Source organism: Aspergillus fijiensis, assembly GCF_003184825.1.
Source record: "Aspergillus fijiensis CBS 313.89 unplaced genomic scaffold BO72scaffold_18, whole genome shotgun sequence".
NCBI lineage: Eukaryota > Fungi > Ascomycota > Eurotiomycetes > Eurotiales > Aspergillaceae > Aspergillus > Aspergillus fijiensis.
Genome location: NW_024468994.1, coordinates 13,356 through 38,842, shown reverse-complemented (window position 1 = coordinate 38,842; position 25,487 = coordinate 13,356). Strand labels below are relative to the sequence as shown.

Below are 25,487 nucleotides of genomic sequence, written 5' to 3'. Positions count from 1 at the left end.
AAGTTCACCGGGTTTTACTAGATTGGGCGCCAGTTTGCCGAGACTCGCTTCATCTCAACATGGAAGTGGGTCGAAGGCTAGGCTGCATTCACCGACTGGGCGGCTATTTCACCTTACCGATTCAAGTAGCATTCACGTCGTTTTCCAGTTGGTTCTAGACCCGGCTTGGGGCTGCTTGTCACTCATTCAGTGGCCTGGAGAATCGGGGAACGAAAAGAGCATTAACCCGAAGCAATCGTTAAGCATTCCTGTCGAGCTCGAACTAGATGAATCCATGTTTGAAAGTACTCGCCAAAGCCAACCCAGACTGGGACTACCCAGGCAACTTGTCTGAAATATAACTATAAAGGTCTGTTGAAGTCCGATATCACCTTCCACCCGTCCGAAACTCTCTCGACTCCGTCCCGAGGCATCTCTAGCCCTAAGCAACCCTCCACCCCACCGAAGCATCAAGGGTCTGATTCAGCAAGACCATGAAGACGTTGATTCTTCCCTTTGAAATCGTCGAGCAGATCGTGAATGAACTCGAACATGAAAGCGACATCAACGCCTTTGCCCGCACCCAGAGGACCCTCTATCCAACTGTGAACCAGATGCTGTACCGGCCCAACGTGCGCCATGGGAAAGGCTCGGCCTTTGGGGGGGGGGGGGGGGGTCCAGCACGGGATCCTGGCAACTGTACAACACACTTTCACGGCCGGTGCCTCGGCGTACCAGTGCGGTGAGCGCGGTCCTCGAGCTTCTCCTGAGCACCGGGAAATGGAATTCATTGCTGTCGCCCGTCCATTTGGACCCCTCCATCTGTGAGAAGGCTCTCGCGATTGCGACCGAGGCCGCACAGGTCCAAAACTTGCAGTGGCTGCTAGACCGGGGGTTCTTGCCAGTCCGAGGGCCCCAGTCGTCATCGTCGCCTCCGCCCACGGTCAATTTGCTGGGCCTTGTGGCACTCACAACGGGGGCAGACGACGCCGCCGCGGCCACTCTGGATCTCCTCCTCCGGGCTGGTCTGGATGTCAACGAGATCATCTCCCGTGAAACAGCGCTGACGCTCGTCGCCTGGCGTTGCGACCTGTGGCAAGAGTCTCAGCGCTGTCGCGTGCGCATGCGAATGCTGCTCGATCGCGGTGCCCATCTGCTACCGCCACAAAACCTCCCACATGCCACGCGCTGCGGCATCCTCGGGCCCCTCAGTCTCAAGCTGCTCGGTCGGCACCCCGAGCTGGACAGGCTGATCTTCCAGGAGTTGGAGGCGCGCCGCGAGCCATGGCCAGTGGGCGAACGTTTGTTCGGGTGGGCGGAGTATTGTGCGCATATCCGGGAAATAAGGCAGTACTCGTGGCGAGTCCGATATCTTATTTAAATAGTTCTTCTACCGTTCTTGTACTTCAAATAATATCCATTCCGTTTTCTATGACATGTCCAGGAAATCCTTCCCCGGGGCTGGTCTCCCTCATGACCCCAGAAAATGATGTCCGCTTCTGAAGATCTTTCCTCTCGTTTTGGATATTGCAGTCAATCCTCAAATTGACGTCACGGTAACAAAAGCTCTGTTTTTAACTAGATTCTATCTCCATCCCTGTACTGTATGATCATGGGTGAGCAGGTATTCAGCCCGCCGTGTGCACTATCTCGCAATTTTATGATTTTTCTTTCTCCGCAAGTAGCGCGCCAACTAGCTAGATACGCGTCTACTCCTTAGGTAAAATTCAACCCTGCAACAGGTCCCAGCACCAAGGTATTGTCCCCGTATGAATACTCACCCCACAATATGACGTTGACGTTGTCGTTGCGGAAAGAACTGTCCGGTTGCAGATGGTGATAAGCTTTATGCCAGATAAAGTTCATCTTCAGCCGTGGTACAAGAGCCGTCATGACTATGACGTCCAAATTGGCTGCAGTCCACCCAGTCCAATGTTAAAAGTGCATACGCAGAGCCTCGTTTTCTTGATTCGATCGAGGAAATCAAGCTCTGGGAGAACATATACCGGACAGATCAAGGAAGTAGGTCTGATTCACGCTTTCTAGCATACCTCAAGATCTCCTCGCCGCCGTCAGTTGATTGCCGCTGTCACTGCTGAAGGGGGGTTGACGAAAACAGCTTGAACTGATGGTAGACGTGATATCATCCCCAGCTGTGACCTCCGTAATAAAGGATGTTGCTTCTCCGGTACTCATCGGTGAGTCTCAATTGGCATAAGCTTCAGAGCAGCATGCCGTTTTCGGCCAGTAAGCATTGTTCCAGAGAATGACAGCTCGGGGCACACAAACAAGAAGAAACTTAAAAGAGTTGACCTCACTACAAGGCAATGAGCCTAAAATAAATCGGCTATCCGAGTAAGTCGCTCGGACATATCAAGGGAAGAAAGCCACCTCTCTAAGACCCGTATGCGCCTTTTCAAGGACAATCCCTGCTCCAACGCGCCCAGACACGCTCATCCTCTCCAAACAATTCACCAAGTCCCAAGAATAGGAACATAATCATCCACCTTCCAAAGACACCAAAATGACCTCGAAACTCCTCATCGCCAGCCTCATCCTCACCGCAAGCACAGCCAACGCCCTCCCCAACCACCCCAACCCACTCGAACAGCTCATGCAGCCCCTAAACAACCTTAACAACCCTCACGAAGTGCTAACCACCCCCTGCCCCGACCCACAACACCAACCCCAAAACCACCCCCACTGGCTCGACATCTCCTACGGCCAATGCTACCACCTCATCCACCCGGACTTCGGCCCCCTGGTCGACAGCACCTGGGGCCTCTCCGCGGCCCCCTTCCAATGGCTGGCCTTCAAGCAAGGCCACAAGCCGCGGCGCCTGCAGGTGTGCCGCACCGAGCACTGCGACGACGACGATGTAGGTGCCGTGGAGAACCACGGCACCTTCTACCTGCGCGACCTGCGCGGCTCGCCCAAGACGCAGTGGCAGCCGCGCTTCCTCAACGTGTTCGAGGGCCTCTCCAGCCAGGTGTGGCCCGATGCGCACGACGGGCAGGGCAAGCGAGCGCGCTTCACGGCGTCGGCGGTCGCGCACGGCGACTGGCTCCGCCTGCGGGTGGTGGAGAGTGCCACCGGGTACAATGGGTTGCATGTCAATTCGGATAGTTGGCCCGAGCATAGTTTTGTGTATACGGATCGGGTGGAGAATAGTTTGAGTTTTTGGTTTGTGAGGTGTGATGGGCATGATGATGGGGAGGGGGTAGATTAGAGGAGGGGTGGGAGTTGGGGGATGCTTTATTGTTGGTTGGGATTCGATGGAGTTGGGTAAGTGGGTGGCTGAAGCCTTGAAGAATGGGTGTGGGATTCGAGAGCCAAGGCTAGAGTTGTTGCTCTGGCTGTGTTTGAAGCACATTCATTCATCATGGCAAGACTCCGGGTGGTGATTTCTTTGTTGCATGTTTACTGTGTTCATTAGCTAACGTGCTTCAAACTGTAGCCCTTGTTCTCTGTGTGCGTCCCTGGTGATCTGGTCATGGTGGCTAACCATGGCATTTGCCTTGCTGATCCATGGACAGGGCTTTAGCACATTCATGTCGTCAATTACCACTCAGCCAACAGCTGGAAATTGAAAATCTATGGTTAGGTTGCCATCTGTGAAGTAGCGCATGGTATGGTCGGTATCCGGGATGAAGCAAGCCTTGTGTCAACGACTTTGAAACCTCAGAGGTAAAGTTGCTGGAACGTATCCGAGATTTTCTTGGTGGTTGGAACTATCTGCGATATCAACATGTGAAGCAGCCTGGTAACCGCGTTGCATCACGTGGCCGGATTACTCAGCCATTCCGACACCTTGCATCATAAGCGTATTGCACATTGGCATGACACTGCAGGACTTCTTCGATATGTGACTACCGCAATATGTAGGAGATACAAGGTAACAGGAGACAGAGAACAGGAAAGAGGATTCAACAACAGAAAGGAAAGACGAGAGTGGTCTGTCCCTTGAGTTTGTGATTGCAGATGATCATAAAATATACTAATTGTATGAGTCAACCATTTTTCTACTCATATGTTTTATCGCTTTCTGAAACTGCCATCGGCATAAGGATATGGGAACAATAAAGCCCATGGATCGGGTAAACTGCTCTAGCATCCTAATCCGTAAGACAATTGCCCGCGTTAAACTCAGTACTGGCATCGCCAGGCAGGCTGTTAGGGCTATAATGGTGCCTGTGCTGAGCAGGAGCTATTGCAGCGAGTCTTATAACATTATTTTAACACATTCTTACATCAAGGCAAGATGGCCGAGTTGGTCTAAGGCGTCAGGTTAAGGTTACCTTAGCAAACAGCTTCTACAAGCTTCCTGATCATCGTTTGATGGCGTGGGTTCGAATCCCACTCTTGTCATTACTTTTTGCCATTTAAGTTGTGTATTTGCGCAGCCCATATAGTGTAGTAAGCAATCAATAAACTAGCATCAATGATGCACATCCTTTGCACTTGGTTATCTTCTTCTTCAAAATCTTATCCTCAGAACGACCATAAACAAACGATGCTGAGATTACCCACCTCTGGGACAAAGAACTCCCCGGACTTGTTCTCTCGTTTGCTCCCTAAGCCTTTCCGTGGGCAGCTTTTCCCCACCACAGCAGTTCTCCCAGGGTCAGAAAATGACCATTTCAGAATGACAATTGGTATACACGCCCCTATATCGGAGTTCGTCAGACTGTAGATTTCAGCCTTGTTGCTGATCATTCAGCCAGACTGATATCCTCCACAACAGTTTTTTGTGGTTGGCAAGAAAGCCTTCCGATGCCACAGTATATAGTAAACCTCAAAATAATGTCGCAATCTCTAATACCCTCATAAAGCTCCCAGACCTTGCTGACCTCTCTTCTCGCCGTCATCAGATTCAACTGCCAGATTTTACGAGCAAAGATGAAGCACATCAACAAATTGGCCCTGGCTGTGGCCTGCCTACCCGGTATGGTCCTCAACGCCGCCCCGGTCCCCGAGGACAACACCGCTAACGTGTCCTCCCAGGTTGGTGCGGGTGAGATCGAGCGTGTCAATCCGGGTGCCGAGCCTGCCGCCGCCTCCAACAGCCCCGAGGGTCACGCGGCGGCGGCGACTCCCGGTGCCTGTGACTGCGAGGGCAGTGACTGTGCCGATGTCGAGGCCGGAGGCCGCGGTGGGTACAACATGGTTGATGATAACAACACCAATTGCAGTGACGATGGCTGCGATGACCACCCCGACTGTGATTCTGGTTCGTCTGATGGAAGTAGCGGGCACCGGGTGCTCGTTATCGGGTCCCCCGACTCCGATCCTATTGCCACTGTTGATTTTCTCTAAATCATGTGGGGTGCTCACTGCTAAGCGTTGGCCATAGCTCATTGACATTGGTTCGAGACGCTGAGCATGGTGAGCTCAACGACACGAAACATGGCGACGGAGTTTGATCGGGAGTTTTTATCATTATCACAATATACAAACAAAGTATGCCTAGTTTAGACTAGAAGAATAAAATAACCTTAACCAGAGTCCAGAATTTGGCAGCAACAACCTGATGTGAAGTATTGTCGTGTACATGGGTAATACATACATGGATTGTCTACAGGTAAATGTGGGCCAGGGACGACTGTTTATGACCGCTTTGAGCTCACCTCGAAGGCTGCTTGTATAGACAAGATATTAAGCCCATGTGCAGATACCACTTATAAGGTACAATAGAATCGACAAATCTCATATCAACTAATCAGCTCCACTGTTTACATCCTGAGAGGTCCCTATGAGTAGTAGGAAGTAAGATAAGTAAGACCAGTGCCGTGCGAGCCGGTTCATGGCCAGAAGAGTGTACGTACCTGCAAGAAATGAGTCTCGAACTATGAAAGATACATGATCGCATCGAACGACTGCATGGAGTAAGATAAGAAGTATGTAAGGTACTATCGCATGACGACAAACGTGTAAAAATGAGGCAGTATGCATCTTGTTCATGGCAAAGAGGCGTGCAATTTGCCACACACTACGTATCTGTTATCTACATACATGCGAAGTAGTGTGTTTCCAGAGCAATAGTGTTGATTTTAGAGTTTCCGATCTGGCACGACCATGACCCTGTTATTCCCAGAATAGAGCGTTCGACCGTGATGGACCCGCCCCTAGAGTCGACGGCTCGAAAACTAGCAGCGATCTCACCGAGAAATGCAACAAAGCCGCTATGAAAACAGGGGTACCACGGAGTCTAGAATTTGCATGGGCTCGGAGCCAATTGCGAAAGCATTGAAGGTGTAGGTAGGTTGGTTATCAAGGTCGATAGTAGAGGTTTTGATGTGCATCTTCCAAGGAAGGAAGGAAAGATTACTCGGCCACCAAACGCTTCCCCAAGGTTAAGCTCTCCAAGCATAATGCTTATCTCTGTTCTGTGGTGAAAGCAGCCGAGACAGAGAACCTCATGTTTAGGGCTGCACTCTTGTGGCGTCGGTTCTTTTCTCTTGACTCGTGCTCGGTGCACGACCCGGAACCAGAGTTCCGTGAGTGTTCCGGGATGCGGGATCATGCGAACTCTGAACTGACTCGGACTGACTCAGGTTGCTGGCTGAATTTGGGGTCAATTTGAAGACTCAGACTCACCCACTGGGTGGGATTTAGTCTCCGCGGACAAAAGTCAGTGCGGAGGAAATCCGAAGCATCTCTCTGAGAGTCGCAGTTGTGTTGCTGGCCACCTTACCTTGACTAGCCGTGGCCGCGCTGCCGACCGGTGTTATCGCATTGTGCTGGTTGTCTCTCCCACCTCCAGCTCAAGGTTCACGCCCGGAAATTGGCGCCCGAATCCATGGAACAGAAGAACCAGGTACGAAGGTTAATTGATCGCATCGTACCACTCAGCTCAGCGCTGGAAGCATCCTTGACCTGTTCCTGCTTCCCGGATCCCTGTGCATTGGCCAATCTGGCGATTAGGGCTGGAGGGCAGCGGGTACCTCCCGCCAGACCCCCGGGACGCCCACGGGGGGCCGCTGGCTGCTGCTGAATTTTCAGTGCTCGTCCTGAGTGAAAGTTTGGAACGGTGCAGACCAACCCAATGACTGAAGGCTTTGGTGAGAGCGCACAGGTGAATCCATTTGTCACCCAAACTTTGACATCCTTGGGTTCCCCACCGCGTCATTGAACTTTATTCCCGGATCCAGGACGGAGCGCACTCCTTGGATGAGCTTGGACCAGAAGCAATTTTCCAGTTGGGTCGGGTCGCCTTCATGCAGTGGGATCGGGGATCGAACCGCAAGCGAGATGGCGTGGAGCAAATTTCTTGCAGTCATCGAACAGGCTACTCGGCAACTTACTTCTGCAGAACTACCTCGTGGCGAGTGCGTCGGTTGACTGGTGCCCTCTGATATTTGGTCTAGTCTAGTGGCTTGGTCTAGATAATGAGGTCCCCACCCGAGCAATTTCTCAGAGTAGCCGACAGGAGCCGGCCAACTAAGAAACAGAACCCAGTCTCGATTCTCGAACCATGTGTGCAGAATCCGTGCCTAAAGTTTAAAACCCATCCCTGCAAGCGCCATCAGGAATAAATATAACTAAAACGGCGATCCCCGTTTTCTTTGCTCGAGGCGATCGTCGCCGCTATTGCTACAGTCCCCCCCCCCCCTCCCCCCATCTCTTGCCGTTTCTCACGATGCACAATCCCGACGGCTCTGCCCTGGAAAAGGGTATATGGGTGGCCGTCGGTATTGCGACGGTGATCCTTATCCTTCGCGTTGTTGCGAAAATCAAAATCCGCCAGCTGTATGTCGACGATGCGTTGATGTTCATCTCTTGGGTACGACAGCCCCTTGCCTCGGCATTTCACTCAGAAAGCTTTTGATCATGAGTCGCTAACGTCTCAATGTCTCCATTTAGGCGTTGGCCCTGTCCTCGACGCTCCTCCTGACGCTCTCCGTGCGCGAAGGCTTCGGCTCCGACCTCACACTGCTTCCCACCAAGAATGTGGAGCACATCCTCAAGTACATCGCGCTGGAGGTGCTGCTGGTGACGATCAGCACGGGCATCGCGCGCTGCTCCTTCGTGATCTATCTGCTGGGGATCCTGGGCGGCAACAAGAAGTACCAGCTCGCGCTGTGGGTGGCGATGCTGCTGCAGCTGGCGGCCAATATCGTGTCCGCGGTGCTGCCCATGAGCATCTGCCGGGACGACCGGATCCTGTGGAATGCGAACATCAAGACCACCTGCGGCAACACGGTGGCGGTGGTGCGGTTCTCCTACTTCTCGTCGTGTGAGTTCTGCCCACGAAACCCTTTCGAGCTCTCGCTTCTTCGATTCGAGTCAACCAGACTAACAAGGCATGGCGATGGATACAGCCGTCAACACTGCGACCGACCTCTTCCTCGCCGTCTTCCCGACCATCGTCTTCTGGAACCTGAACCTCCGCCTCCGGATCAAGATCAGTTTGATCGTGCTGTTGAGTCTGGGTCTGGTGTATGTGGACCCTACCCTACCCCGAGGCCTTAGCTTCCGCCTACACGTACAATCAATCCCCCAAAACTAACACCAAACTAGGGCAATGATCGCCTCGATCATCAAAACCACCAAGCTAAAGGACGTCCCCAGCGTGACCAACATCGGGGCCTCGGGCGGGGTGGAGCTGATCCGCTGGGGGTTCGCGGAGAGCCTGATCATCATCATCACGAGCTCGGTGCCCTGCGTGCGGCCCCTGCTGATCTCCTCGGTGCAGAAGCTCTCGTCCGCGGCGCGGTCGCGCTCCTACGAGCTGTCCGGCCCCTACTCCAAGGGCAAGGAGTCGGCCCCCGGCGGCCACTACTACGAGCGGCAGGCGTCGGGCCAGCGCGACGACGCCGACAGCATCGAGCAGATCCTGAAGGATCTCCATCGGCCTCCGTCGGGGTCCGACCGCCGCCGGGACGAGGAGGGGGGGGTCGTCGTGGAGGGTGGGATTCAGAAGCAGGTCGAGTTCTCTGTGGTGACGGCGCGGGACGAGTCGTAGGCTGTTCTAATTTACCTATGATCATCTTTAATTCTATTGTAGCATTATCATGGATTTTTGAATGTTGTGTTCCTGTCTCCAACGCAGGGACTACCGGCGGGCGGGCATGTTTCACCCCCCGCGGACCGGGGAGATGGTGCGCGCGGGGAGAGAAACCGAAACCTGGAATTTTTTTCTTTTTTTTTCTTTTTTTTTTTTTTCTTTTTGGCGGTGGTGCCAGTTGCCAGTTGCCACCCATGCCGGTTTTCCCGCTTCTCAAATTTGAGGAGGGGACCACATTACCTAAGGTAGTACCTAAAAGGCCCTCTCCCCGCTTGTAGCCGTTCGGTAGTTGTAATTGGGTAAACCCGCGACCATCGCTACCAGAGTCTCTTTCGGCTTTCAACCAGTCAATCGCAAAAAAAGGGGGAATGCACTGGGCTGGCAGACTTAAGGTGTCTCAGATAACCCAAGCTACTGGAATCCTTTCAATCAAGTGGGTCATTATTTTGCCGGTAGTTTACCTACGGAGTAGTACTAGGTAGTCTAGGGCTCCTGCTTCCCTTGGGGTTAGCGTGGCCTAACCTCGCTAAGTTAGAAGTATGCAGTGGCCCGGCGGCCGGGGCTAGTCCGGATGCCATTCATCTCCGGGACTTCGGATCCATCGCGTCTCGCTTGTTTGGCGTGCTAATTTTGGGGCGCTGATGACTTTTAGAATGGGTCATTTCTCGTATTTATTCCTCGATTGTTCCTCGTCGTCTGTGCTGGGAGGTTGTTGTGTGATGGTTCTCCTGTTGTGTCTTTCATTTCAACCGTACTTCGGCCGTGATGTAGGGGGTTTGTTTGGTTGTTTGGTTGTTGAGACGTATGAAGTGACATCTTGAAGGTTCTTGTGATGGATGTTGATGCACGGCTTTGCCTCAATTCAATACCTCTGAGCATTGTGAGCGTGTCTCTTAGACTACTACATGGCTCACAGGCTTCGAGGGGGAAAAAGGCTCTCTGCTTATGTGCTAAGAAAGATAGGCTGATCGCAAGCAAACAGCTACGCTTAAGTGTCCTGCAGACATAGAGAGACCCTTCAGCGCACTGATTCCTGAACAGCAAATTCCCACCCAAGAGGGGGTTTTGAGAAGGGGAAGAGAAAGGGTCAAATGGGGCCCACGTGCTCTAACCACTACTTGAGGCCTGCGAGCTCCTTTTCTATTCACTTGTTATGCTCGACTCAAGAGCCCTCCTCCTCAAGTCACTTTTCCTAAGTGAAGTCATTCATTTGACCAGACCCAATTGCTCTTCCTGTCCATGCGCCAGGCAGGCTTGCCTTCCCACTTCACAACTACTGTTTGCCAGTTGGATCACTCCATCGTGATCCTCCCCCCCACCAGACTCGATTCGAACACCGCACCTGCACTTCATCCTAAGCAACCAAGCGGCGGATACGAGCACAGTGCAGCTAGAAGAGAACAACCCGAGAACCCCCATCTTCAAAGCGCGAGGAAACAGTCCCGCTTCATAGTTACAAAGCTATATCCCCCTCCCCGAAATTAGGGCTACACTTCATACTAATACCCATCCACCACCCCTCTTTCCACCTCCTCCCTCCGCCGTTCCTCATCCACCGCCCACCACCACCCAACCAACTCATCCCCCTCCCCCTCCCCCTCCTCCCGATCAACCTGCCACGGCTTCACCGCAAAAATATAATGCACATTCTTCACCGCCCCATCCCGCCAGATCCCCGCATGCGTACCCTCACCCCCACCCTCACCCCCACCCCCACCCACCCCGCGCATCGGCTTCAACGCATTATACACATACGGCAACGCCCGCCACCGGCCCCGGAACACATTCGACAGCAGCTCCTGGTCCGCCAGCGCGTACCGTTTGACCTGCTCCGTGTCCTGGAGCGCCGTCTGCACCGCGACGAAGTCGGCCTGTCGGGGCTGCACGACCAGCAGCCCGCTGTTGAGCATCGCCACGCCCGCGGTAGCCGGGGGACCGGTGGTTTGCGCCGTGTCCGGGGTGGGGTGTTGGGTTGTGTAGGCGCAGTTTGCGGGGGTCCTTTTTTTTTTTCGGTTCGCAAAGTCAGTCTTGGATGTAGTGTATAGTGGTAGTTCGGGGATGGGGGGAAGTGGGTGGTTCTGGGCGGAGGGAGGCGAGGGTGGCGTACCAGTCCCTCGGATAATGCTGCTTTTTCAGCGGGTTGCAGGCGCAGGCGTGGCTGGCCGCCAGGATGCGGTCCTCATCGAGGGGAATCTCCATCAGCTCGTCCATGTTCTGCCGCACGAGCATGTCGCTGTCCAGCAGGACGATGCGGGCGTAGTCTTCCAGCGCGAACACGATGAGCTTCTTCCACGCTTCCGCGAAGCGGGGGTCGTGCTCGTGGGTGCAAGTCCCGGACGGGGTGATGGTGGGGACCTCGCGGGAGGGGATGCCGCGGGCGCGGAGGGCGGCGACGCCTTCGTCGGGGAAGGAGGTCGTGTAGAGGGCGATGAAGGGGTAGGGGGTGTTGGTGCGGTGGAGGGAGTGGGCGAGGGTTAGGAGGCCCGGCAGGTAGTTTAGGTTCGTGATCAGGGAGGCCCAGACTTGGGGTTGGGGTTAGTAAGTTAGTGGTCGGTCTGTAGGTGGGTAGGGCTGTACTGTACTGTACCTTTTTGCGGGGGTTCGGCCATGGTGATGGTTCTGCGGTGTCGATGGGAGGTTCTGCTCTGGGGTTCTGCGGGGGCGGGCTCAGGATGTTATCACCGCATACAGGCGGGGATCGAGAATGTATATATATGACGTACGCACCGTACTTTGTATCGCGATTGCTGGGCAGAGATCGAGATTTCGATCGATGGGTGCCGATCACGGAGATCAGCTCAGCTCGCCAGCGTGGGCAACCTGGAATTGAGAATTCAGCTCCAGACCCACTTCTTTATCTTGGCTGCGGAACTAAAGTTCCGGCACGGCCAATGAGAATGCTCGGACAGGGGTATGCTTGGAGCTGAGGGCTGTTTGTGCCCCTTGATGCTCGGTGTTCGTCCGGTTGAGGCAAGGTAGTCTTGCAGAACTGTCTCGTGCAGGTGCATGAATCGATTGTGGCAGTCGTGGATCCACCGCATGTTTGTTTTTCATTTGGATGAGCGGATGAGATCGAGTTTCTTGATACTCAATCAAATCATCACAAAGCACCAAATGGGGTATCCCGAGGGGGTTAGCTGCCTTTGTGCCCGAATGCTCAGTGCTGATCTCAGCTCATTCTCTTTCTTGATCTCCGTTGCGATTAGCCCTAATTCCCTGTAGAACTGAACCCCTGCATCAGGTTACACGTAGCAGTGATCATGCCCCGTCCCGACCCGCTCCGTCCCGTTCCCGTCCCAGATGGACAGCCGTCCTTATCCGCCCTAATCCGCCCCGAATCAAGGCAGTTCCACTAACATACAATTACAAGCAGCGACCGGGTGAGCAAGCTCTCTGACCCCGCTCAGCCTCGTGGCAAGATGTGAGACAACGGGTGTCCGGGCTGTAAAGGAGGATGGCTAGGAAAGTGGACCGATTTACAAGACTAACAGCACTAAAGGAACCAGATCGCGAAACTAAAGGCACTAAAGAGACCAGACCACAAGACTAACGACACTAAGGAGGCACAATCATATGACCAACCGCGTCAAAGGCACCTCAAAGTGCAGTAGAGCTAACTGGTCCGGACAGACCAGATAGAGACTTAGTCCCCTTTCCATCGAATGCGGATCTTCGCTGCCCTTTGAGACGATGATTTTTCCGGCCCGAATCCATCTAGAAGCGAACACAACACAACACTACCTACTACAGACACCCAACCCGGACACACCCAGTACCCAGCCCCGCGTAGCCCTCAGCCCTACCCCCTCTCCCACCGCGCTTTTGTCCTTCCTTCCCGGCCTCCTCCACCCACATATCTTCACCCCCCAACCTTCAAAGCACAATCGACTACTCCGCCGTCTGGACAAGCGCAGAGCCCTTCCTCCCCCCAATCCAGCACCAAACATTCAACAACCCACCGCCTGCACCCACGCCGCGCCCGCCAGCGTAGACAACGCCGTCAGCCCATGCCGGTAGAGCGGGGCATCGCCCGTCCGGAAGATCTGGCCCCCGCTGAATCCGGATAGATTGGCGGCCATAATGATGAGTCTGCTTGCGTTAGTTTTTCTTTTGATTCCAGTATTGAGCGAGTGATTTGTAGATGAGATACGAACGCAAGAGCCACGCTTCTTTCCTGGGGCATGGTGCAGTTCACTGCTAGCCAGGCGACGTTTACGATGCTTTGGAAAAAGTATTAGTTGCGTGGAAGAAAGAATAAATATGAAAGAAAGAAGGACAGAAAGACTGGGAAAGAAGGAAGGTAAGAATCGTCAGGGCAAGGACGTACTGCATGGCCGCATACCCCACGCTCGCCGCGACGGGGGTCCCGTCCTTATGCTGCCCGCTCGCGGTGGTGGGCATCTCGCGGAGGCAGATGTAGCCGATGAGGTTCCAGGTACTGCCTAGGTGGACGGGCGTCGGTCGTGCTTGTGGGTAGGAGGAGAGGGGAAAAGATGCCGATGAGGATGGTTATGAGGCCTTCAACTGTAAGGGTTTAGTATGCGGTGAATAGAGGGAGATAGAGGAGGGGATGCTACCAAGGGACACCCATCGCCACCCGGCTAACCCACGCGAGTGATCAATTTTCAACAGCCCGGCGGAGATCAGATTCGAGGTGGCGGCGGAGAACTTCTGGCCAAAGAAAAACAAGGTGACCCGGGAACTCAGCTCTTTCTTCTTGTACCAGGTCGACAGGTAGAACAAAGCCCCGAGGATGTATCCGCCCTCTAGCAGGCTAAGGAGTAGTCGCGTGGCGAGGAACGAGGCGTAGTTCGGCATCAACGCCTGGAAGGTGGCCACGAAGCCCCAGGCGAGCAGCTGGAAGGATCTCGGTGAGCACGATTCCGGCGGACAGCAGCTGTGAGCCGACGTTGATCTGGTTGGGGGTGATGGTGAGGTCTGAGGTGATTGTCGAGGTCAACACCGTGCTGATGTTTCCACAGTCGAGCTGCAGAGCGAAGAACGCGAGGCCTAAGATGGGCAGGAGCATGGAATCGATCCTATGTTAGAGTGGGCAAACATGTTATATAGGGTTGTGAGGGCAGGAGTGCTGGCTAGTGCTTACTTGCGACGGACACGTCATTCTTCCGATTGAGTCCATTGTGGTCTGCTAGGGTCAAGCTCCAACACCTCTCCATCCAGGCTTTTCCCAGCGATCTCGAACATCGTGCAGGGAAAAAGTGCTGTGATAACACCTTGATGGAATTAGGGAAGAATGTCAAGTGATGATAACTGGAGTCAGGAGGAGAGCAGCTTCCACCCTCCGTTAATATGTTCATAGATTCGACTTAGGGCTATTGCACCATCAGCCACCCAGATGAGCAGGCGTGAGACAACGCTCGTCTTGTCTAGCTAAACTCCGTGTACACGGCGAAAGACGGCATGGCAACAGACGGATAAGCACGCTTGAACGAGAGCATATCCATTGCCGGTGACACCATCAGATAGATGCTACAAGACGCGAACAAGTTTACTCGGCAGCTGCGTACATTGCCTATCTACAGATCACCCAGTGAGCCAGCCACAAGTGGTATTCCGGCGGCGAACTAAGGGGAACCCACTCTAACACATCTTATATTATCTACCTCATCGCGATGACCTCTAATGACCTCATCACAGCTCCAGTCTTATATGGTCGCTCGAATACTGGCCATTGCTACCAGCATTCGCAGACTCCCAAGGATAAAACGCATCATCCTGCACATTGACCGCGCTACTCCTTCCGAGCGACCGGCTTCTGGAGTCCAAGGCTTCAGCCAGAACACGCACCGACTCCTCGCCGACCAGAGACGCAGCGACCTGCGCCGTGAAAACAGTCTCGAATCCCGTCCGTTTCGCCTTTCCGATCGACTTGGCAACCTGGCCGTTTTTCTCCTGCGAGACTAAATAGAATTGCCACGTGCGTGTCTCGGTATCGCCATTCCAGGACACATACACCGTCAATCTACCCTGCTGGCTGCGCACCGCCAGGACCGCGGGCTCCTCAGGCGAGAAGCCGGTCCACTCGGCCCGAAACCCGCGGTAGCTCTGCACGTTCTTCGACGGCTCCGAATCCAGGTACGCATGGAAGAGCACCTCCCCGTCCTCGGCATACTCGGTCACCGCACCCGCCTGGCCCCAGTTGACGAAGACGTTTCCATTGGCCAGCAGCTGCACGTTGCCCTGGGACTTGGTGGACAGCGCGTCCGGGGGAGCGTATGTGCGCACCTCGGACGCCGTGCTGGCGGTGTGGTTGAGTTCCACGATGCGCGCCCGGGAGAACGAGTTCAGGGCATGGCCGGGGACGGTGTGCATCGCGTTGTCGAAAAAGGAGATCTGCTCGATGGTGCCGTCGGCGGAGCGGTACCGGAAGCGCGCGTCGTGCTGGTGGGCGAATTGCACACTGTCAGGGATCTCAAAGTCGGAGCCTGCGCGCCCGCCCAGCTGCCAGATGATCTCGCCGTCCGTGCCGTTGATCTTGAAGATGGCCGCGTAGTTGCGCGCGGAGATCAGGTAGTTGCCCTCGTCGTCCTTGTCCACGCTGTTGATGTGGAAGTAGTTCCAGGCGTCGAAGGAGGAGCGTCCTCCGAATGGGCCGGTTTCTTCCAAGGGGAAATGGGTGTCTACTCGAGAGATTGGGTTCGTGTTGTATTATGCTGGTGGTGGCTAAGCTGGGGGTACTCACATTTGGGGCTGACGTGGTCATAGCTGTACCATTCAAAGAGAACTTGACCGGTGTGGATATCGAGCTCTATGTTTTGAGAAGTAAGTATATTAGCTTGTGAAGATCAGGGCGGAGACTGAAGCTCACCTTGAAACCCATTCGTCACAACCCACGTCTGATTCTCATCACCCCCGTAGGGTGAAAGATCGGTAGGGATTGCGACCGGCGTCTCAATCAGAACAGTCTCTCCCTCTAGTACCTGGAACTCGTGGCACGAGACCAGTCGATGCGATCCTGCTCGGACCGTTTTGATGGCCTCGTAATGGTCGTCTAAGATGACATGATCCCCGTACATGCGGCCGTGCGGGGCATCGAGTCTCCCCTGAAAGGCACGCAGGACAAGCCTTTCGTCGACCACGGTGGGCCCAAAGTCTGCCACCCACCCGGCTAGATAGCCGGTGGCCGACCAGACCAGATCTCCATCGTTGGTGAAGATGTACGCGCCGGGCTGCTCGGGACCGATACTGCCGGCGTCGAACCCTAAGTACGGCGCGGTGAAGATGTAACCGGGAGCTGTGGAGGCGGCAGCGGAAACAGTGATGTTCAATTTGGGAGGAGATAGGTCTGGCCGTGATCTATACTGCCAGTCTGCAGTCGCCAAGCTAGCCAGCTGGCTAATCAAGGTGAAAAAGACAATCTGAGAGCGAGTCATTGGGGGTATTGACACCAGACGGAGATGCAGGGGAATCAATGTGGCCGTCAGCACAAGTAGCAACAACAATTTATAAGGTACTTTATACTCTACGTCGACTGTATTCGTTCCCGATGTTCTCCATTTTGATGCCATTTCGGAGATAATCACGTCACACGGGCCGGCTCGGTACGGCGGCCGTCTTGGCACGGCATTCACTATAAAACTCCGTGTCCATCCCCTCATCGCTCGATTGCTGTCACCACTTGGTTGCTGCATGATGTCCCTAAGCACTACTACCTCTAGTTCTGTTCCTAATTCCCGCCCACGGGCCAAGCAAGCCTGTCTGCCTTGTCGCAAGAAGAAATCCAAATGTCCCGGCCAGAGACCCGTATGCGCGCACTGTGCGCGATTGCGCCAACCGTGCTCGTATGACGATCGTCGAGCAGTTAGCCTCAGTCTACACAAAAGTCAAGTAATATTACAGGAGTTGAGTGACGCGCAGCCCAGTCCTGCCACAGGCCGTGTTCCAGTAGCACCCGATGTCCCCCTCACTAGGCTAGCCCTGCCGCCCTGGGTCCAAGTCTCAGAGATCGCGCAATTGTACTTGCAATGGGTGGAGTCGCAGCCGTTCCCACTTTTCCATCATGACACCTTCCTCAACACTCTCCAGTCCCGGGATATGAGGCTCATCTACGCGTTGCTTGCGGTGGCGGGGCGCTTCTCGCCCCATTCGGAGCATCCTGGCGGAGAGGAGGTCTATGCCGGGTACAGGCAGATCGCTAATCGGCTGGTTATGGAGCATATCCTCAGCGGGGACGTGGCTATATGGACGTTGCAGACTCTCGTCCTGCTTGCCACGGCTGCAGGGCTCGATGATGATATCCAGCACTTGCATTCCTACATATCACTGCTGGTGTTCTGGGCGAATGTAATACCCTGCTCGACAAGACCGGCTGGAAGGGCAGGGCTCGAGTACGACGACGAAGCTCTTCGATGCCGTTGGAGTATTATTCTCTTGCAGAAGTTCTACTCGACAGCCACACATCCTATGAGCGATGTCTTCACCGAAGATGCCCGCCTCAATGAGCAAGCGCCTCGACTTTTTCCCAGCAAAGTCAGCCCAACTCCTTCACCCGAGGAGTATCAGTACGCAGACCAAGGGATCGTGATGACGACCATCTATCTAAGTGAAGTCTGGTCCCAAGCACGATCATACGTCCGCAGCCGTGGACACGCCAACAACGGACCCCCGCCGTGGTCGTACAAGTCCGCATATTCCCAGCGGATGTCACTGCTGCTCCAGATCGGGGCCAACCTGCCTTCCTTCCATCGGTACGCAGTGGTCAATCCCGAGGCTCAGACCCTGGAAGACATCAACGCAGACCGGGAGTACTGGGCGCCGTGGTTTCTGAGTCGGTTTCTGTACCACACCACCGTCTGCCTCTTGAACCACCCGCTCCTGGTCATGCTCTGTGCCCGAGAGAGGTGTCCCGTGCCGGAGATCCATCTGCAGCAGACCTCCTCCCTCATCTCCCACCACACACGCTGGATCTCCGACCTCTTGATTCTCCTCGAAGAGAAAGCCTTCAGGATTACTGATCCCATCGTGGGGTACTGCGCTGCCATCGTGGCCACCATCGAGCTCCAGCTCCAATACACCGGGTCGACAGATGAGCGAGCAATTAAGAAGCAGCGGCTGCAGCGCTGCGTCGATATGGTCGACCAGCTGGGAGCGATTTGGCCCGCGCTGCGTAGACTCGTACGTTTTTGTCCTGGCCCCTATTCCATTTCTCTTCTTGCTTCCCCCGCTCTGCCCTCGCATCAGCAGTCTCTCAGGTACTGATTTGCTTTACGCATGGAAGTCCACCACCCTCCACCAACTCATCCACGACACCGCAACAGCCTACCAACAAAGCACCCAGCACAACACGGACTTTCGCGTCCGACTGTCCGGCTTCTGGGAGGTTCTCGAGTTTCCCACCTCCATTGCTGCAACTACAATGGCAGCAACAACGACACCCCAAAGCCAGTCCCGCAGAAGCGATCACCAGCGCTCGTGCCAGCCATCATCTCAGTCATCCCAACAACAACCAGAAGAAGACCCCGGGCTCTCCCGACTCGAGTACCCCTACCGAGTGACGCGATCCCGCCAACAGACCGGGCAGAAACATTACCCAGCCACAGAGCGAAACCCTGCTTCGCCCTCCGCCTCCATTAACGCGACTATTGCCTTACCGACTGCGTACAACAATACCGGCTTCATCGCTATGCCGGATCCTCTAGCCCTATGCCCCACAGACCCGCTCTTCGGGCCGGAGTTCTTCGAGTTCGGTGCACAGATTGGTAGGGGGCATTTTTGATTATGTCTTGTTGGCTGGATCGTATCAGGCACGGTAACGGTTACGGAACACTCTGGGTTGGACTGGGTTTTGGGAGTGTGGTGCTTGGTCGTTGCTGTTTGTAGTTACATGAAAGTCGATATAGGGTGGTGGACTCACTACAGGCGGTTGGTGAAATGTTGGCGTGTTGGAATTTATGATACCAATGTCCTTATTTGGATTTGAACAGGGGGTAAAGAGATATGTATGCAATTTTGAGTGAGGTAATCAAAGGGTATACAATGAACGACTCGAATGATATGGACAGAGGGTAATTTATATCACCCTCCCCCCCTTGAGAGTCATGCCTTGTGTGCTCTCTATCGGGTTACGAACGCCCCGTCGTTCTTATCCAATCGAGCAACCGAAACCTCGTCACGTCAGTCAATTCACACGTGAAACGTTCTCGAATCTCCCCACGGAATTCATCTCAATGCCGACCCTGGATTACGCGCCTCATGAGCAGGACGGATAAGCAGAGCGAGGCCATTGTCCACGTGATGACGGCTTAGGAGGGGTGGATAGAATCATCGCGGCTTCTGCTGCTTATCTCTGGGCTTTGAGTTGACGGTGAGAAGGTTTCATCGGGAGAGACAGGTTTGGCCATTTTGACTGTGAGTTGCAGGCCCAAGGTAACAAGGAAGACAGGCAACAAGGAAAGATGAAGATAAATAGTACCTGTTGGAAGCGGGAGGACCGGATGGAAAGGCCAATGGATCACGTGCATCTAGGGGTCTGAATCTACTCTTGTAACGTCTCCCCTATCGAATGCTTTGTACAACGAAAACGAACTGCACTGCGCAGACTCTGCTATCCTAGGCACAGAGCGGAGAGTGCGCTCCCTGGTATTTGGATTCACACGCTTTGCTCCACACACCTTTCGAGGGCTACCGGTGTTTCCGGTAGACGTAAAGGAGAAATATACCAACTGGCAGCATCCCCAGTGAGAGGATCGCTGTTCTGGGCAACTTGAATACAGCGTCCAACCAATTCACTCCCTGCTTCAATTACCATAGCTGACCTTCTCAATGTCCGCGAGAACCTAATCAGCCTTGGTGTATCGGGAGGTCCAGCACTGATGAATGATGTCTCCATATCGAATACCCTCCACCGGCGGAAATATTCCTCGAGAGTAGTTTTGTGCAATTGTCTCCCAATCATCGTCACCGATTTCCTCATACGGGCGGTACCCGGCCACGATCTCGAAGATCAGACAGCCCAGAGCAAAGAGATCGGTCTGAATGGATCGAGGGGACTCAGGAGACAGTCTATACCGGTCCTCTTCCGTGACCAGCGGCGGCATGTCGCCGATGCCCGAGCCGGCAAAGCCACACAGCTTGAGTGAGAGGTCATCCGCCACCAGGAAGTTGCGCGCGCTGATGTCTCCGTGGATCACGGCGTGGCTGTGAATGAATTGCACGGCGCGAACTGCATTCTGGATCCAGGTATCCTTGGTCGCATTGTCCACGTGCGCGTGGTTCTTGCGGATATGGTCTCGGAGATTAACATGGCGCATATAAGGGAAGCGGATGCCACTACTGAAAAAGGGGGTTCACAGATGTGTAAGCGGCAGCATATCTAAAATTACGACCTGCGGATCTCACGGTTGAAATATCGTGGTAGGTGAGTCAACTGGCGAACTGTTAGGTAGCACTTCCGTGCCGTACATCTCCGGATAGATGCCACCCCTAACCAGGTTTACTGGTTCATCAATGACCTTTATCCAGGATTCTTATCATAATGGGGATACAGACACGGATTCGGTATGCCTTAGCTAGGATTGAAGTAAGAACAATTAAGATCGACTGGAGCCAATGTTACCCCCACATATCGCTATGCGCGTCGTGCATCAAGCTTTTATCCTCAAGGCCTCTGCATTTTCAACAGGGTAAATCGGGCTATGCGGCGATCCTTTTTCCAGAGCGATGCGAGCTAGGGACTGGATCAACATGTGCATGAACATCGATCCTGCATGACTTTCCTGCATTGCCCCCAAAGCGCTCGTCAAAGAGAACCGTCGGCCAGAGGATATTCTTGAGCCGATATTTTTATGGCGCTTGCCGAGGCTGATGGTTGCTGGCTGAAACATTCTCGTTAGCTCGGCGTAGAGGAAAGTCAGTAACACGGACCTCGGCGCGGTACCAACAATATGGACCGTATTGACCTGGAACCTATTACTCGGGAACCTAGAATGTAGGTATCTTGCTATATTCTCGCTCGTGTCTGTCTCTCAGGCCCCGAGATAATTTTCGGCCCATACTGAGGTTTTGAAAAATTTAGTACGTGAGTGCCATCAGACAAGGCTTCCTGAGTCCATAGCCCAGCTCATCAGTGATCATCGTCAAAATGCAGTGTGAGAGCGACTACCTAGTGGACCTGGAAGCTGACAGTGGTATGACTTAATGATTGATTGCTATGAGCAGCCGGTGGGTAGTTTGGGCACAGGCAGAAAAACACCCTCGACCGTCTGATCTGAAATCTGAAACAGTTACAAAGTAGACTGCATCCGGCAAACAGCAATTCAGCATGCAGGTCCTTTCTGTGCTGGGGGGGTACGATTCTGGCCCAGTGGCAGTGGAACAATGGATGTGGTTCAACACCGTGAGTCAATGCTTGGGAGTTACTGAGGGAGAGTGAGCTGACGTCTTGAAGATGTAGCGTCTCAGTTCTTAAGGAATGGTCTTTTTTTGACATTGGTAAATCGAGTTTTTGTCTTCACTTCTCGGACAGCTAGAAGGATATCTCGTGGTTAAGACCTATAGGCACTGAGGTCCGCGTACACCACAACCAGATTCTATAGGCGCTGGCCCTCTCGTTTATCCACCACACCCTCGATCGCTTTCTTGATCTGCACTTGTACCTAGCAACTTGCGGGACCTGGAAAATGGAGGCTGCATGTTCAATCATTGAGACTAATCAATGGCTGATCACCGTCATTAGATCTGATCTGTGCGGTGTAGGACTCGAATTCTGTGTGATAGTATGTCGGATAGGCATTGTGACTTGATACCCATTCATGACAGTCATGGCTTTAGAAGAGATGAATATACCAATCTTTGATTACATGGCAGGGTAAAACCGCAGAGCAGCCAGCCACTAATCATCAAGCCATCGCAACGGGATTCTGACTATTACATCTACTTCAACCACTAATCCTCAATCTCATGAACAATCACATCATCACTCAGCTCCTTCAGCTTTTTGATGCACTCCTCACTGAGAGGCCTGAAAGATACCGTCAGTCTCTGAAACAATCAATTCAGTGGTCACAGGCTTACGGGGGGTAGCAGGTCGGAGGTAGCGCTCGGTTGCAGATCCAGATGTCCTGGTCGGTATCATCTTGGATGATTCTATTGTGGGTTTGGAGTCAGCCGCATCAGAATGGTTGGATTCGAGGTTGATTTGCACTCACTTCCTCACATTGTCATCGTACTTGTCGTACGCCTCGATGCTCTTGTAGCTGTAGTAGATTCTCTATGTATGATCAGCGGGTGAGCTTGGAGCCTCCGAGGGCCGGCGACTGTGGGGTTGACCTACCTTCTTATCAACCATTGTGTGTGATATGCCTTCCTTCTCCTGTGCAAGGAGGAAACTAAGACGAGTGGGTTACATGGCCCTTTTCTAATCTCGTTGTTCTCCTCCTCCACGGATTGAAATTCCGTCGGGTTGTCATCCGGACCAAACCTGGTTGCGTGTCAATCTCTAAGAAAAGTTCCCGTCGATTCCAAATGGAGTCCCGACGATCAGGCTTTTTGGACATGTCGTCAATTGGCTTGGGGGGCTGAGTAAGTGATATTGCTAATGTATCGCTGTGAAATATCTTGCAGTCAGAATCTATTCGCGTGACAACAGAGCCAAGGTTTATTCTACGCTATAACATAAAGATCCTACCTAGACTCCCTGTTACTGTGTGCAGTAGAGCCCGCGTGGAATTCATTCAAGCAGCGTGTTCTCCATAGCAGTAGCTAGTATGCTCTTCCATGACCCTCCGACCACCCTTACTACGTACCCCTCATCAAGACGCATGTGAATCATACCCATAGAGCACTGTAGTGTCTACCCTCATCAATACATCACCAGACACAACATAATTCAGCAGCCTATCAAAATATCATTATGTACCCCCGCTACCTAGTATGCTGCTGCCTGAAGAGATGATCCGAACCTATCAGCCCCAAGCCTTACGAGTCGCATCCCTCAATTCTAGATAAACAAAGTCAGTAATCCGCTCCACACTCGGAGAACAATTCCAACCCCACCAAATAGATCAGGTTCCCGTCCTCATTCTTGATTCGATCGGCCAGGTACAAGCCCTGCAACTCCCGGTATTCCCCGCCGGCACCTTTCAGAAAGGCCGTCAGCCGGGGCCCCCGCTCGGTCTGTTCGAGTTCGATGTCGCGTGCGCTGTGGCTGAAGTCATGTCCGCCCCATTGGAAGCCTCCTGTTGTGGTTCGAGCTGTCAGTCTTCACTGATCCTTCCAGAGAATCTCAACTCAAATTATGTTTTGATTTCAACTCGGGAAAGGTGGATACTGGGTACAGCTGGACTGACCGTTCGCATTCCCGATGTGACGATCCAAGGGAAACGTCCGTGCGACCATCTCGTTGTTGCGGCGGCGGACCTCGGCGTGGAGGATGGTGCGACCGTCCTCCTTGATGAGGTGAATGTTCTGGCAGGAGGTGTGGAAGGACATGTTGTTTGATATACAGTTCCAAAGGTGGAGGTGAAGGTATGTTGAAGCTGGGTCGAAGGTGGAAATGGGGAATCGGGGTGGACGGTCGCGGGGTTAGGGCTATATATGCGGGCGGAGATGTGGGTGTTGCGCATGGCTGCCCTTTGGGCGCTGCAGCGTGCATTCGACTGCACTGTACAGGCTGCATGACGACATCTTGCTTCGCGAGGTCGTGACCAGCGCGAATGGGGCACTGTTGTCACTCGTATGATGTGGAATGTCAGGTTGCGTTGCGTGGTGGGGTTCTGTGGGAATCGATTGCTTTTGTGAGGGCATAAGCGTTTACTACAGTATATTCACTGCCTTGCGAACGATCTTTCTATAGCTTATCTTCATCGATAATGTTCTTTCTCTTTTGATTAGCACACTCGGTGGATTATGCATCTCCTGTGGAAAAGCACGTTAGGAGATCTTCGCCAGTTATGATAGAAAGCGCCACGGCAGCTGGCTGATCACAATAAGAACCATACACTGTGGATTACCTACATTGATCGACGGGTAAGAGAAGAGATCAGGTGCATCACAATAGTCACAGCTACCACGAGCCGAGCCTTGATAGTTCTTTAATGAGAAGAATTCAGTGGTAAAAAGACAGCCTATGGATCTGGATTAGACCTTTCACTTAGGATATATTGCACTGGAAACCCTTCTCCGGGGAGCCTCTGAGTATCGTATGAGAAGACAGAACAAGCAGCATTGAGCTCCTAAATAGTAACTCAACAACTAAGTTCCATACATAGCCCTGCCGGCTTCGACCATATCTCCACCAAAAGAACATCTCATCTAGGTATGCAAGCAGAGTATTCTTTTTCCCCGAAGCCCAGTATCGAGAAGGTAAGTCCGACCAGCAGGGCGAATGCTCTGACATTCGAATCACCCTGAGATAAAAGGTCGCGGACGAGGTTCTCAACTTCCGGGTCGAGCAGACACCGGGCTTCTGTACCCTCATTCCTGATAACACTCTATGCCTAGGGATCTCTCGCTAGTTTGGAGAAGATTTGCCTCTACATTCAGCGTTTGGCTACCTATGAGCTGTCTGATGTTATAAATTTTGTGAAACGCATCCCACAGCAGCTGGGGGTACAAGAGAAATGGCCGTTGTCGGTATTGCTGGTTTTATTGAACGGTAAGTGGATGACTAGATTGTCCGTTGACTCAACATAATTCCTGGGAGCCGTAACCCGTGTCGCTCACTCAGGTAAGTGAAAATCATGAATCCAAAGTCATTGAGGTATGGGGCAATAAGATGCAGTCTAGGATGGAAGACTTGCTTGCTGGTAGTTGGTGAAATAAGGTGGATGAGGTTTCCGAGGTGGCCTGACAAGTGATTGTGCTAAAAGAAAAAGGAAAGTAAAAAAGACGTAAAAAATGAAACAAAAAACGCAAAAAACAGAAAAATTGGAATGAATCAGAGACTGTGTAGATGTTTGTTTGCCGATTCAAACATGATCGGATAAAGAATCCGAGATTCTAACGCGCCGGCACGCACCCGTGACTGGAAAAGAAAATTCAAAGTCGCGTCGGGCGACCTCCTTCCACCCTAGCAGAGATTGTTCAAGTTGGTCTGGTTATGAGCAGAGCCACTGAGCGATCAAATATTACACACATGCAAACTCTTCTTTATGGAGCCCATCATCCCAGCCCCATCATTCCCGTTCTCTTCATCTTCTACTAGGCCCAAGGTTAGGACAGCCCGCCTTCGCAAGGGGTCGGAATCGTGCGGCGAGTGTCAGCGACAAAAGACAATAGTAACAATCCCTCGCTTTCTCATTGATCCCTAACCATGGTTAAGATGACGATAGTGCCGACTTAGGGACGAGGCCGCTGCCTGCGAACGTTGTACCAAGCATCGACTCGCCTGTACCTTCCACACGGACCAAGATGGGCGACAGAGCTCGACCTCTCGGCGGAGATTTGAAGAAATGCGGGCGGAACGGGATACTCTGGTCGAGTTGTTCCAAGCTCTGAAGAACAGTTCAGACGCGGATATTGCGCCTTTGTTGGACCTCATTCG

The 25,487-nt window shown here is 53.2% G+C and overlaps 11 protein-coding genes and 1 non-coding gene across 12 annotated transcripts; 5 read left to right on the top strand and 7 right to left on the bottom strand.

Moving 5' to 3' along the window:
* Positions 1-531: 531 nt before the first annotated feature.
* On the top strand, positions 532-1,360 carry BO72DRAFT_495300 (uncharacterized protein; the record flags this gene model as incomplete). The annotated part of the gene is made up of 2 exons (XM_040948535.1): positions 532-584; positions 718-1,360. 2 exons carry the CDS (start codon positions 532-534, stop codon positions 1,358-1,360), a joined length of 696 nt encoding a protein of 231 aa, XP_040802157.1.
* Positions 1,361-2,356: 996 nt separating this feature from the next.
* Positions 2,357-5,295, top strand: BO72DRAFT_526936 (uncharacterized protein; the record flags this gene model as incomplete). The annotated part of the gene is made up of 2 exons (XM_040950070.1): positions 2,357-3,075; positions 4,812-5,295. The coding sequence occupies exons 1-2, from the start codon at positions 2,504-2,506 to the stop codon at positions 5,293-5,295; spliced, it is 1,056 nt and encodes a 351-aa protein (XP_040802156.1). The 5' UTR covers positions 2,357-2,503.
* On the top strand, positions 4,235-4,347 carry BO72DRAFT_t114. Its single transcript has one exon. It is a non-coding gene; the product is annotated as a tRNA-Leu (tRNA).
* A 2,285-nt stretch (positions 5,296-7,580) lies between the features above and the next one.
* Positions 7,581-8,944, top strand: BO72DRAFT_476802 (uncharacterized protein; the record flags this gene model as incomplete). Its single annotated transcript, XM_040947403.1, has 4 exons — positions 7,581-7,762; positions 7,843-8,215; positions 8,301-8,418; positions 8,500-8,944. Exons 1-4 carry the CDS (start codon positions 7,619-7,621, stop codon positions 8,942-8,944), a joined length of 1,080 nt encoding a protein of 359 aa, XP_040802155.1. The 5' UTR covers positions 7,581-7,618.
* Positions 8,945-10,058: 1,114 nt separating this feature from the next.
* Positions 10,059-10,519, bottom strand: BO72DRAFT_447214 (uncharacterized protein). The gene has a single exon (XM_040944481.1). It carries the CDS (start codon positions 10,403-10,405, stop codon positions 10,193-10,195), a length of 213 nt encoding a protein of 70 aa, XP_040802154.1. The 5' UTR covers positions 10,406-10,519; the 3' UTR covers positions 10,059-10,192.
* Positions 10,520-10,933: 414 nt separating this feature from the next.
* On the bottom strand, positions 10,934-11,599 carry BO72DRAFT_447212 (nucleotide-diphospho-sugar transferase). Its single transcript, XM_040944480.1, has 2 exons — positions 11,574-11,599; positions 10,934-11,508 (listed from the first exon to the last, which is right to left on the bottom strand). Exons 1-2 carry the CDS (start codon positions 11,593-11,595, stop codon positions 11,009-11,011), a joined length of 522 nt encoding a protein of 173 aa, XP_040802153.1. The 5' UTR covers positions 11,596-11,599; the 3' UTR covers positions 10,934-11,008.
* A 1,334-nt stretch (positions 11,600-12,933) lies between these two features.
* On the bottom strand, positions 12,934-14,015 carry BO72DRAFT_495296 (uncharacterized protein; the record flags this gene model as incomplete). The annotated part of the gene is made up of 5 exons (XM_040948534.1): positions 12,934-13,075; positions 13,141-13,206; positions 13,314-13,428; positions 13,597-13,843; positions 13,896-14,015. 5 exons carry the CDS (start codon positions 14,013-14,015, stop codon positions 12,934-12,936), a joined length of 690 nt encoding a protein of 229 aa, XP_040802152.1.
* A 480-nt stretch (positions 14,016-14,495) lies between these two features.
* Positions 14,496-16,398, bottom strand: BO72DRAFT_476800 (arylsulfotransferase family protein; the record flags this gene model as incomplete). The annotated part of the gene is made up of 4 exons (XM_040947402.1): positions 15,816-16,398; positions 15,690-15,755; positions 14,840-15,627; positions 14,496-14,519 (listed from the first exon to the last, which is right to left on the bottom strand). The coding sequence occupies exons 1-4, from the start codon at positions 16,378-16,380 to the stop codon at positions 14,496-14,498; spliced, it is 1,443 nt and encodes a 480-aa protein (XP_040802151.1). The 5' UTR covers positions 16,381-16,398.
* Positions 16,399-16,639: 241 nt separating this feature from the next.
* BO72DRAFT_427124 (uncharacterized protein) lies at positions 16,640-18,954 on the top strand (the record flags this gene model as incomplete). The annotated part of the gene is made up of 2 exons (XM_040942972.1): positions 16,640-18,121; positions 18,225-18,954. 2 exons carry the CDS (start codon positions 16,640-16,642, stop codon positions 18,720-18,722), a joined length of 1,980 nt encoding a protein of 659 aa, XP_040802150.1. The 3' UTR covers positions 18,723-18,954.
* Positions 18,955-19,782: 828 nt separating this feature from the next.
* BO72DRAFT_495293 (kinase-like protein) lies at positions 19,783-20,409 on the bottom strand (the record flags this gene model as incomplete). The annotated part of the gene is made up of 2 exons (XM_040948533.1): positions 19,783-20,278; positions 20,345-20,409. 2 exons carry the CDS (start codon positions 20,407-20,409, stop codon positions 19,783-19,785), a joined length of 561 nt encoding a protein of 186 aa, XP_040802149.1.
* Positions 20,410-21,889: 1,480 nt separating this feature from the next.
* Positions 21,890-22,292, bottom strand: BO72DRAFT_495292 (uncharacterized protein; the record flags this gene model as incomplete). The annotated part of the gene is made up of 4 exons (XM_040948532.1): positions 21,890-21,965; positions 22,019-22,090; positions 22,153-22,214; positions 22,278-22,292. 4 exons carry the CDS (start codon positions 22,290-22,292, stop codon positions 21,890-21,892), a joined length of 225 nt encoding a protein of 74 aa, XP_040802148.1.
* Positions 22,293-22,661: 369 nt separating this feature from the next.
* Positions 22,662-23,469, bottom strand: BO72DRAFT_526931 (CVNH domain-containing protein). Its single transcript, XM_040950069.1, has 3 exons — positions 23,293-23,469; positions 23,000-23,181; positions 22,662-22,943 (listed from the first exon to the last, which is right to left on the bottom strand). Exons 1-3 carry the CDS (start codon positions 23,432-23,434, stop codon positions 22,938-22,940), a joined length of 330 nt encoding a protein of 109 aa, XP_040802147.1. The 5' UTR covers positions 23,435-23,469; the 3' UTR covers positions 22,662-22,937.
* Positions 23,470-25,487: the final 2,018 nt, after the last annotated feature.

What these genes read in the sequence shown, in the direction of transcription:
- BO72DRAFT_447212 (XM_040944480.1), bottom strand. Translation starts at nt 11,595, where the DNA reads ATGGCCGAACCCCCGCAAAAAG. An exon ending in GGCCGAACCCCCGCAAAAAG is followed by an intron (nt 11,509 to 11,573) that starts GTACAGTACAGT and finishes CCCAACCCCAAG; the next exon opens with TCTGGGCCTCCCTGATCACG.
- BO72DRAFT_526931 (XM_040950069.1), bottom strand. Translation starts at nt 23,434, where the DNA reads ATGTCCTTCCACACCTCCTGCCAGAACATTCACCTCATCAAGGAGGAC. An exon ending in TCACATCGGGAATGCGAACG is followed by an intron (nt 23,182 to 23,292) that starts GTCAGTCCAGCT and finishes GAACCACAACAG; the next exon opens with GAGGCTTCCAATGGGGCGGA.
- BO72DRAFT_447214 (XM_040944481.1), bottom strand. Translation starts at nt 10,405, where the DNA reads ATGGGGGTTCTCGGGTTGTTCTCTTCTAGCTGCACTGTGCTCGTATCC.